The sequence below is a fragment of the Nelusetta ayraudi genome, unplaced genomic scaffold, assembly GCF_046127955.1.
Source record: "Nelusetta ayraudi isolate G7.1 ecotype Tasmania unplaced genomic scaffold, CSIRO-AGI_Nayr_v1 ptg000048l, whole genome shotgun sequence".
Lineage (NCBI taxonomy): Eukaryota > Metazoa > Chordata > Actinopteri > Tetraodontiformes > Monacanthidae > Nelusetta > Nelusetta ayraudi.
Window position 1 is genome coordinate 8810516 of NW_027466098.1, and position 12125 is coordinate 8822640.

Genomic DNA, 12125 nt, shown 5'->3' on the forward strand with positions numbered 1-12125 from the left:
TGCTTGATTTGCAGACGATAACTGCAAATGCTGCCCCGCCTGCGTGTTCTTTTTCTCCCACACACACACACACACACACACACACACAAGAGCGAGGCAAAACTGAGACATACCAGAATTGGCCCTTTGAAAATACACATTTCCTCTGCAACAGTGAGGTTTTAGTTCATAAATACATATTAACCCCTGTGAGATGGGGATGGAGAGTGAAATCGCAGAGCAAGGCATTCTGGGAATGGTATGTCATTAATTTACAGTAAATTACTGACTGATCAACGGCGGTCAGGGCAGATTAGTATGACCGTATTTATCTGGTTCTTCTCTCTCACACACACACACACACACACACACACACACACACACACACACACACACACACACACACACACACACACACACACACACACACACACACACACACAGCGAGAAGACACACACTAGAGAAGGTTTTTGTGACACCCCTTCATCATCTTTGAAGGTGCAAGAGAGCTGAAAACGGACTCAAAGCCTCGATAAAAACCTCAGCAAGTGATGTGGTGCGGAAAGCAACCTTAGCAGCCTGATTCATTCTCGTCGGCGTCAACACAGTTCATGACGCCGACGAGAAATGATACCACCGCCGGCAAAATGCAAGTTGAGATGCACCAAATGAGTGAAGTCGTTCACAAGATCCCTGATGCGAAAAAAAGGCCCAACAAGCGGCCCTGAATCGGAACGAACCAAACTAAACTCGCCATTGACATTTTAATATTGCGAGTGTGGCGTGGTTATTCTGAAAACTGGGGGAGAAAACAGACGTGACAATGAAGCGATGAAGCAACTAAACCGGAGAAGAAAAAGAAGAATGTTCCTCTTTAGCCCCGTCTTCACTTGGCAAAAAAATAATAAAATTTACAGGCATTTGAAAATCCCCCTCATGTGGAAACGATCACAGATGTAAGAGACTTTTGGCGGGAGAAACGGCCTATAAAATTCCCTGGTCTTCTTACAGGGCAAAGTTTTCTCTTCTTCACGCGATGCCAAGCGAAGGTCGACGGAAGTCGCGCCACTGATTCTGCGCCGAGCCGCGTTCTAAAAATCGGCCTTTGTCGCCCGACGTTGGTCTGCAGAGAGTGAACGCGCGGAACGTGCAGCATTAACAGAAGACCGAGCTGCATGGCACTCACTGAGCTAAACAATGTGAACAAAAACAACACACGCCGCCTCGGCTTGTACATTTGTGTCATTTCCTGTTTTTCCCAGCCTCTCAGGGTTACCGCCGCTTCTCTTGTGAGCTTTAAGTTCTGGCCCGCGCGCGCGCAAAAAAAAATAAAGAACCCCAAGTGAAATTGCTGCATTCCAGGAAATTTGCCGGCCATAGGAGAGCATGTGAAAACTATGCCCCCCCCCAAAAAAAATTCCTGCAATTCTGCTCATTTTTTTGGTGGCAGTTTTCAGGAGCAGGAGGGGAAACGTGGCTTTTGTCTAATTGGCAACAACATGGCAGGAGGATCTACTTCAGACAGGTCGCCATGATAACCCCCAACAGGCACACGTGGCCTCCACAAAAGGTCTCTTTTTGAAGGTTTACTATGCATGTTGGTGTACATGACCAGGGGAGTGAGATAAACAGGAGGTGAGAAGCGCTGGATCCCACTTCCAAAAAGGCAAACTGCCTCCCTATAAAGTGGGAGAGATTTTTTTTTTCTTCCCCTAAAAAGAAAAGGTCCTTCCACAACGGAGGTGGAAACAATGGTGAGGGCAGGAGCTTCTAGATGTGTTTATTTGTGTGTGTGTGTGTGTGTGTGTGTGTGTGTGTGTGTGTGTGTGTGTGTGTGTGCGCGCGCGCATGTGTGTGTTGCACCACGTTTCCCCAAGTGTTTCTGGTGATATCGTATCTTTGTTTTTGCAATCCTACGATTGAACCGAGAGAAGAAAAAACAACTGAAAAGTTAATCTCCACATCTGAAGACAAGAGTCAAGGTTTGTGCAAACTAGAACAACAAGGCCCACAGTCGTTTAAGGGGGATCGCGATCCCCCCATTTTCAGGTCTTTATTTTACATCGTGGAGACTCCCGTGGAGAGGCATCATAACATTTAGGAAATATCCAAAGGAAAAGAAAATGTTATAAATCCCAGAAAACAGCCACTTGTAGTTTTCAGTAGACGGCCTGGGTTTCAGCTTCCTGCTGCCACTGGCCCTTTGTTGTTTGTTGGACCCTCCTTGTGCTTGGAAGGGGACGAAACTCTCAAACTCTAAAAGGGCAGAGCAAACACACAGCTGGCATTTTTTTTTTCGCCGAAGAGGGATACCAGTGAGGTTTGTGATGTCACAAAGGGCCGGTTTGCACAACTCTGCGCTTGCTGGAACGTGGAACAAGCAAAAAAAAACTTAAAGGGTGAACTTTTCTTACTTGTGGATTCTGCAAGAGGCAACGGGCAAATATTGGTGTTGATCATTTTAAATAATACAGGCTCTTTAAAGTTTAATCCATTCCACTAAAGAAGAAATGAGCTTAAAAGCATCTCACAACAGAACCGGCCAAACTGACTGCGCCAAGGCATTTCATTTAACATACATTGTTTACAATGTACAGATAACATGCATTCAACTGTCAGATGTGGTCACTTTCAGTACTCCGAGAACGCAGAGCTGTAAAATACAGACAACCACTGAAATGTGCCTCTTCCTGACAGACTGGGGTGAAAGGTGTACACAGTACAAGGTGAAAGCGACATCGGGCTCCGATGCACTCTGGTGCGTCTGACCTGCGGCTGCTGGGGATTTCCTTGAGGGTGAATTTGCAGCAGACATCATTGAGGAAGGAATAATTTCATTACTGAGAAACATATTCATGCGGATAGAATTTGTAGTTGCGTACGTTTTGAAGCCCTCAGTCCCGGCTGCGGTTCAAGTTCATCGTTTGGAAAATATCTCGGTCAAAGAAATAATAGACTTTTGTCACTACAGTCTTTATTATCGTTTGACAAATAATGCCACAACACTGGTGTGTAAAGAAACCCACTGTAGGATTCTGGTCGACCCCTTGGCACCAAGAGACCATTCCAATCAGGAGCTAGACAACCCCACGGTCGTGTCATTTTCTAGGGATTCTGGGAACTGAATAATTTTGAACTGACCTCCAAACTTGGTGTAATTGAGCTAAAGAACTGTTCCATGGCCTGATTTGGCAACCGGGTCTGGGAAACATTTTCATATCAGTCCCTCTATGCCATCATTAAGGAACCCTTTAAAGGAATGGTGTTTGAAGGAATCTAGTGACACAAAATTGATTTGTTTTTTTTGTTTTTTTTTGTTTTTTTAAATCGTGTGTATTTGGATTATGGACACACTACAAATAACCAGCTTTTCTGTTAGTATTCTCTAATCATAAGCATTTACTTTGACATAAAAAGCAGGCCAAGAATGTGGATCTGCCCATGGTCTTGTGAGTTCATCCTGACTGCATCGTTCATATGAGAAAGATGTGAGATAAAAGTGGGCCGTCAGAAAACGTTGAGAAACACTACTGTGCTACGGTGAGATGCAACAAAATCCTACATGCTCTGCCTTTTAAAAAATTTTCACTGTGGTCATAAAAAAATGTGGGAATGGGGACACATTTTGACTAAAAGAACAAAACAAAACAGCTGACATGAATTCATTTTCAATACAAAATGATCGAAGGTAATAATTGCCTGCAAATATTCCACAACCGCAGGAACTCGTCTAACAGGTGGTCACCCACAGGGTTTTTTGTTTTTTTTTTCCCCTTGCACTAATTACATCATGGAATTACAAGGCAATACCTGCAGGTTCTCGCTTGAGTTCACACCACACACAGACGCAGGTTGTGACACACCCACTGGCGTCAGCACACGGCTGAGTGTCCCGTTGATGACGAAACATAGACGCTCGTTGCCGCTGGCGCACGAACAGAAATCCGTTGAGTCGACACACCTTTTGGTAAACTGGGTTAAGTGCGGAGCAGGAAGCCAGAGGTGAATGTAAAGCATGTCAACGCGTGGCCATATTGTCTCATCTCAAATGAAGCGTTTCTTCAATCTGCTTCGATTAAAGGTGTGTCAAAATCATTCTTATTCTTATTATTATCTTGCTTAAAACTAAGCACCTGCATTGCTACCCCCATGTTGTTTCAGCGAGAGACTTCTCGCACATCACTTCCTGTGAGTTCAGATGGATGGTGATTGGTCGTCTGTGATTCCGTGATCAGTCCGACAAATGTCTCTGAAAGCGATCCCATCTGTTGTTTGATGTTCCTCTCCATCATTATCGCTACAATTCTGGGGAACTCCGCCATCTTCCATCTGTCTTGGAAGGGTTTTGGAAAATCATGCATTTATAGCCATCAGTGTTACTAGCCTGTAGCTGGGTGGATGGGAGAATAGGAAGGTGAAATGTGCAGAGAGTCTAGTGGCAGGGCCAAAATTGAGGGAATCAATGTTTACCGAACAGAGAGCAAATCCAACAAAGCTACATCATGGTTGAATGGAAGCAGCCTTCTAGTTTCCAGGTCACACTATTAGTTTTTGTTCCACCAACAGATTGAGTGAGCCGGGGGAGAAATGGGAGTTTGGCAGGTCTATTCGGCCAGGTGTACAGCTTTTGGTCTGTTCCGAGCAAGTCTGGAGCGTGGACAGCGTTCAAAGTTTGATTTCCGTCCAAAAAATGAGCAGAGTTTATGGTAAGGCCGGGACACTTGAGACAAGAGCGAGACACACGATCCAATCTGGAGCCAGAGCAAGAGGGAGAGCGTGCTCCTCCTCGGAGAAATGAATGGAAAAACATGTCAATGGAACACAAGGCGGGAGTCAGTGAATAAACAGAAGTGGTGACTCACCCTTTCTGGGATTGGAGTGATGACTGTGGGCAGGGGTGTGGGGTACCCAAACTGCCTCTCTAAACTCGCCAATGTAGGCATTCATGCATGCACACAAGGTCCGACTCATGTGTCACGCTCGGCCAGTTGGACCAGGACAAGCCGCCTATTGTCCCCAACTTCTACCTAAAGCTGCACCTCCTCGCACGGCAGGAGATCAGCCAGGAAGGGATTTGGGGGATTGCCGATTTTCTGTTTCTGCGTGTGTACGTGTGTGTGTGCTCGCGCGTGTGTGTGTGAGTTTGTGTTACAGGTTTCCCAAAGTTGAATTTAAAATCAGGGGCCAACTATCTATTTTTTGTTAGGAATAAAAGGTACTTTCACAATTATTTGTTTGACGGTAGCTAGGTGGGAAGTAAAATTTAAATATATATTTCACACAATCCCCAAGTGAATACAAATACCATGGCCACCTGTTGTTAAGGCAAATGAGAGTGATGATTAATTATGATTTCTGAAACAAACTATCTGTCATTTGTTGTTCAATCCATGATTGTTTTATGGGATTTTTTTTTTTCATTTTTCCCTTCACGTCTTGTTTAACATGTATGATATGGCGTTCAAAGCAACAATCCCTTCCCTCTGCTATCAGATTGCAACAATATAAGATAATTACATCACAATTTAAAAAGGAAGAAAATTGCGAAATACACCGAGTGTATATTTGTAATATTCCTGTTTGTGTCTAAAGGTACATGGAGCGGTACATTTTCGTGGGTGTGACCATCTATTACAGTGACCTCCATTATAGTAAAGTTTCGACTTTTTAATCCAACTCCTGCTAGAAAAAAAAAAAGATTCAAAATGGACATAAATGAAAATTAAAGCCCATTGATGAGTCAACCTGTTGATACCACATTAAATCAGTTGTTGTGTCATCACAAACTTCCTGGCAACTCTAAGCCAGCATTAATTCTCTCCATCAGTGGCTCCACAACAAATAAATGATATACAGCAGAGCAGAACCCCGTCTGACATCAGTCTTCCTCCAAGTATTTCCCTGACAACCTTTGATTTGTTTCTCTTCAAATGTCTATAATGTTCACACTATTTAAGGTCCAACCAAAATGCAGACAGACTTTGGAAACAAATGGCTCTGCCGATGAGTCGTGGCCCGTAGTTCATCACACTACACCATTATGTAAATTAAGCACTTGATTTGGGAAAGGGATGCTGACATGAGAACACATTTTAAATGAAGCAGATCCCTTTTGCTTTTCAACAGGCGACACGCTGAAATTACGGAAGAGCAGACTTACTGGATGCAAAAGCATCAAGACTCACAATAACAGTATCTAACATGCCACAAGTCCCCGGTGAAATGATGCACAGTCACTGGAAGCAGTTTGATAAAGGTGAGCTACTCCTGTGTGTTCCACACACGCATATTCACATCACGTGGAAAAACTATCAAAAGGCAAGAAAAGCCGCAGGGATCCGGCCTCAGATTTATCAGATTAGGAGTTAAACCCAGTTCCACGCAAGAGGCAAAGAAAGATTTAATGCACAAAATGTGATTACGAGGGTGGGGTAGCTGGCACGAGTGACTGCTTTCTGCCATGTATAAACTACGAAGCTGTAAAGCGCAGAAGAATCACACAACAGTCTGCTAAGGCTTGTTATCTAATGTCTTCAAAACAAAACAAAAAAAAAAGCTCTTGCTGTCTTAGTTTAAGAAATCAGCATTTGAGGTTCTCCAATTAAGGACATACGGTATTTCCTACAACGCCATGGCTTCCCGTTTTGAAGAGGATGTCACAACTTCTCCTCCTTCCAAGCACTGTTTACGTCACTTCAACGCAGACAAAGTAGTTTGCGGAGAGCAATTATTCCCACGAGCTGAGAAAACCGTCCCTCTGTAAACACGGTGAGGAGCCAGCGGCAGCCGTCGGCTTCTCTGGAAAATTCTACAAATGCGGCAAAATCAATCGCGACAACTGTCTGGCGGGATTAAAACAGCTGGAAAGCACAGCGGGCTGCCAGCAGCGCAGTGATTTGGAGCTTTTGCCTGACGGGAGAAACAGCAACACAAACACACGGCCGTGACTAACCCAGCGTTCGCTAGGCTCGGAAAAGGATGGTTATTCAACTGTTTAGACAGCTGTATGAAAAAATAAGTCTTGATTTCACCTTAGCCATAGAGTGGGGTTATATGTTGTTTTTTTTGGCCTTTGTAAAAACAAAAACAAAAACTGCAACTTTGAGCTCAGCATCATCACAAAATACTGGAATCACTGACGGTGGATCACATCGTGATCTATCGTGTAACCTATACACTGTATACACTGTTGACATAATATTCCAAACAGGACGTATAGCAACTACAGGGGAATGTTTCCCTTGACATGAGTCAATCAGCACACTCTGACATACAACACTAATGGCAGGAGCTCCATGACGTCAGCGGCCAGCTGGCTTGTTTAAAAGGAAAGGAAAATTCTTCCTCTTACTTTTGCAATGCTTTTTTGCACCTTTTGCACCTTGCAACATTTCCTTTTTGATTCTTCTACGCCTGAAAGTTGATGACAGCACTTGCGCTCCTTTCACGTGCTTCACAATGGAAGGCGTGAATGCACCGAAATGACATGCAGGGGCATGACACTGTCCATACATGCTGCAACAACTGTGGCAAGTGGCGGGAACTCACGCACTTTTAGCATTGAGTGATCCAAATATGATCCGCATACACAACATACAGTATCTTTACGCTGCTTAAATGAACACTACTTTTATTGTAATTAAAACTTTTGTCAGTGTCTTAACTGGAATATGACCTTGATGGGGTTAACAATGCTAGTATTGCTGTGTGTGCAGAAGTGCTAGGTGAAATGATGAGGGGAAAAAACACCACAAAGAGGAACGGCAGACTTTGATTCTGAACCCACTGGCGTAATTTCTCTGAAGTAAGCGCTGCTTTTATTTACATATATTTTTCCTACATTTCATGAGATTTCCAGCACAGAGGCTCAGTGCACAGCTGGATGACACAGTCTGGTCCTGGACACCCAGCTGGGACAGATCTGAGGGAGATGTGGTCTCTTCCGCCCGCAGTAATCATTATCAGTGACTGTTTTGTTTTTTGTTTGGTTTGTTTTTTTGCTGTGATGCTTTTGTGTTCCATCTCAGTTTGCCCCAACTGTCAGTGAACACAACATGCCGACTGGAAAAGTTAATTTGCTTTTGGTAAGAGTACAGTGTGAACGCAGAACTTCAGAAGAAACAGTGAAGAAAACAACGGACGATCCAAGCATGTTTCAAAACAAACACATCGAAAAACAAAGACTTTCAGACACAAAAAAAAGCAACACTTCCTACCTTGGTGTCGACGATGGAGCAGGCGATTTGCTTGACATAGGCCAGGTCAGCGTTCTGGGGCATCAGGACCGACTCCCTGGTCAGGCCGATCTGGATCATGAAGGACACCCCAGCTGGTGTCGGGGGCAGTGAAGGTATCGCGGCACCCCCTGTACCCTGAGTCGTAGTAGTCACATCCATCATGGCAAAACCGGCCTGGGCGGCCATGGAGGTCATGGCTATGGGGATCCCCTGCTGCATGACAGCCGAGCCGGGCGGCGAGGAGCCCCCGGGCGGGAAAAAGACCTGGCTCATGGCCCCGGAGGACATGCACGGGCTGGCGTTCGCCATTCAGAGAGCGGTGTGTCGGCTGTACCGAGGGCACAGGTTCACAAAGGCATGCCGAGGTGTCGTCCCAAGTGCCGACACACACTTTGAGCCGAGGGTCCCAGGTTCCTCCTTTTCCTGTGTCCGCCCCCACCCGCCTTGCCAGTGGGGGAGAAGGAAAGTCTTATCCGCCGAGTGCGTGCTGCTGCTGCTGTTGATGTTGTTGTTTTCCCCCCCTCCGCGGAGCCACTACTTCTTCTTCCAGCTCGCCTCGGTCGGCTGACTCCTCTTATTGCCGAGGCGTGACAAGCATGAGCGGCGCGTCCCTCCGTCTCATAAAGTCACCCGGAGTGTGCGAGTTCAGTGTGTGTCTGTGTGTGTGAAACAGAGAGAGAGGGAGGGGGGTGAGGAAGGGCGGTGTAACCCTCCTCCTCTTCCTCTTCCTCCTCCTCTACCACCAACACCACCACCTCCTTCCTTGCTGCCTCTCTCACCTCCAAAAAGTCCCTGCAGAGAGGAGAAAGTCCAAGCTTGGATTGTGAAACTCCCCGAGACGCGGCAACAGTGGCAAAAGTTTGTTTGTTTGTTTGTTTGTTTGTTTTTCTTTTTGCGGCGCTCCGCTCCAAGGCACAAAATGGCTTCCACGAACAGGAAACGGTGAGAATGAGGGAGAGCAAAAGCTGCGCTGCTTTTACGATCTTACCCTGTTTCAGTTTCAGCCCCAGTTGAGTCTCTTATGGTGAATGTGCGTGCGTGTGTGTGTGTGTGTATCTGTGCGTGTGTGTGTGAGAGACTAGCGACAGGGCGCCTCCCTCTTCCCCATTCCCCTCCCTCCTGCCGCTCTATTCTGCCCACAGTCGAGCAGGAAGTGGAGTGACTGACACGGCCTCCAGCCAATAGGTCCTGATGAGGCCCCGCCCCTTTTCTTGAGTTCAATCCTGCCAATGAGTTTGGCTCCTCCCCTTCCTTTAAAACTTAGCTAGTTTAGGCTCGCTCTCTCCCGGCAATGATCCACTGCCTGGCCGAGGTAGCAGCTCTGCACTCCAAAGGCCACCCCCGCTGCTGCCTCATTCCACTTCTTCCGTCTTACCTCATTAGCCTCTTCCTGTCCCTCCGTGAGACCCCTCTCTGCCCTGTTCCTGTGACCGCCACTTCTCTTCAGGTTGCCTCAAGGCGCACTGAAAAGTAGGACCACACCTTTTTTTTTTTTTTTGTAAGCACAGTCTGTTTCTGGCAAATCTCCGCAGGTTCAAGTGAAGAGGAAATACACACACACACTCACCCAAATAAGGCGTATTTGTAACACAGACTGAAACATTATTCACCGCAATCTCCGCCCTTGTTGTTGTGACTTGACTCAACGAAACCCACGTTAGAAAGGTTGGGCTTGCATAAAAAAAATAAACAAGCAAAGAAGCAAAGAGACCTACCGAACACTTTGTGTACATTGTATTTCCCTGGGCTGTTGTATCACACCTACACTTGATCAGAACGTGTGGGAGCAACAACAACCACCACACACACACACACACACACACACACACACCAAATATATGACTTTAAATGCAACTAACTAAATATTTCTGGAAAAGGACAAATGACAGTAACACAGTACTGCAAGTTATCGCTCATTTTTCACCACAAGAGGGGGATGTTTGTTTGGACGAGAAGTAAATTACATTTTTAAGGCATAGTAGCAACAAAGCATTGCTTTGTTGCTACTATGCTTTAAAAATGTAATTTTCTTCTTCTTCTTTTACGAAACACATACAAAAAATACCTCATTAATTGGATGAATATGTGTTCTCATCTGTACTTTAGGAGTAACATGTTTAGCCTTCAGGCTCTTAGAAAATAACACATTCTTAATTTCAAGGCGTTTAACAAATTTGAGAACAATTTAGTATTTAGATTTTTTTTAAGGTGATTATTTGTGTTGACTGCTAATTAAGCATGTAGCTGTATCCTGCCTTATATTTATGTATTTTAAACATGATACTTATTTAGCAGTTGAGGTATGTTTGTCCCATCTTATTTATTTGAAAATTAATAATCATGTTTAAGGCTGTAATGTTAGAAACATTTAACGGAACTTTACATGGCACAGAAGCTCTGATCTAATGTCATGTTTGATGTCTTAGCATTTTTGTCTTTAAATATATTAAGACTGACTACTCTGATGCCATCATCCCTCTTTTTAAACTCATTTCTTTTTGTTTCTTACATTAATTAAATAATCAGCTTGAAAGTTTTACAACCCTTTCTCTGATCTAATAGTTGATGCCGCCACAATGTTGCCTATGTGCAATACATGATAATGTAAAAGTCCAAGTCTAGTTGTAGGATGTCATGTGTTGTGTTATATGATGGCAAGAAAGACAACACAACAACTCTGAATCACTGTACAAAATCTTCATTTTTTTTTCTTTTTCTTCCTTAATGACATACAACGGGACCCGTAAACAAACAAAAAAAAAAAAGAATATCATCTCATCTGATACAAGCTAGAATGCAGTTTCAAAAATATATAATAAAACAAAAATCAATAAAAAGCAGGTCTCTTATCCCTTGTAATCGCAGGAAATATTTTGAATACAGCTTAATATGATGTACAAAGTATCACACAGTGATAAATTGCTAATAAAAAAATAAAAACACAAAGAAATGAGAGTCCTTTACCTTGGCCTCTGACTGGGAACAGATTTTTTTTTTTAAACGTATTTCCTTTTTTTATGTTTTTAATCATTTTGCTGTTTTACAAGCTATACATTGCCATTATCAATCACAAGCAAGTTCTATGCCTAGCAAGGAAGAATGATTCACTTATGATACTACAGTATTCTTACATCTTAATAATCATATTCATAATCAAAGGAAGGTGATGCAAGAAAGAAAACTGGTGATGGACATGGACAGCACATAATGGCATCTCAAAGTCATCATTTACAAACTCCCATTTCTTTTTTTTATCCTTTGCGTCACAATGATTTGTCTTCTCCCCCGCCCCCCCTCCCCTGCCCCCCTCCCCCGACAGCGGCTACGCGGCCCAATGTACAGCCCCTAGAAGTCAGTCACAGTTCCGTCCTCGTAGTCTCGACTCCAGACCGTTTAAAAAAAATAAAAAAATAACCTGCACGTCGTCACCCTGTCTGCCACCGCTGCCCAACGCCGTTCTATGTAGTGCAAAATGAAGCCAAATATTAGTTGGGTGACAGCATTGCCTGGCAGCAGTCCAATATTGTTAACCACGTCGCCCCCCCCCCCCCCCCCCCCCCCCCCCCCCACACACACACACACACCCCTGTCCGTCTACTACCCTGTTGTTGTGGGGGGTAAGGGGATGGGAGAAGATGGGCGCGTGAATGCTAGTGATGAGGAAGGCAGCGTTTCCCTCTAGGCTACCGTCATCTGAACCCTCAGATGCGACCTCTGACCTCCTAATGTGACCCTGTACTCTTACTGAGGAGTGATTGTTCAGCCGTAACAAACCAATTTAACCGTTTCAAGATGAGAAAGGGGGGAGGAAAAAAAAGGGGGTCCGGTCCGATATTTACCCAGATAGTCATGTCCTGCTGCTGTTGCTGCTGCTGCTGCCTGAGTAACATTCCCCAACAACATCTCGT

At 44.6% G+C, this 12125-nt stretch overlaps 2 protein-coding genes across 3 annotated transcripts in view; both read right to left on the reverse strand.

Moving 5' to 3' along the window:
• The window catches only part of prkd2 (protein kinase D2), a 36699-nt gene extending 27362 nt beyond the window's left edge, over positions 1 to 9337 (reverse strand). Inside the window, exons 1-2 of one of the 2 annotated variants that reach the window (XM_076036118.1) lie at positions 9206 to 9337; positions 8197 to 9009 (exon numbers count right to left, since the gene is read on the reverse strand). In XM_076036118.1, the coding sequence (XP_075892233.1) occupies positions 8197 to 8526 (330 nt within the window). In that variant the 5' untranslated portion in view covers positions 8527 to 9009; positions 9206 to 9337. Of the gene's footprint in view, positions 1 to 8196 lie in introns of both variants that reach the window. The other variant, XM_076036119.1, reaches the window with a different exon arrangement.
• Positions 9338 to 11543: 2206 nt separating this feature from the next.
• egln2 (egl-9 family hypoxia-inducible factor 2) overlaps positions 11544 to 12125 on the reverse strand; it is a 60475-nt gene continuing 59893 nt past the window's right edge. The window contains exon 6 of the transcript XR_012928193.1: positions 11544 to 11803. The gene's annotated coding sequence lies outside the window, so the exon portion shown is untranslated. The remainder of the gene's footprint in view (positions 11804 to 12125) is intronic.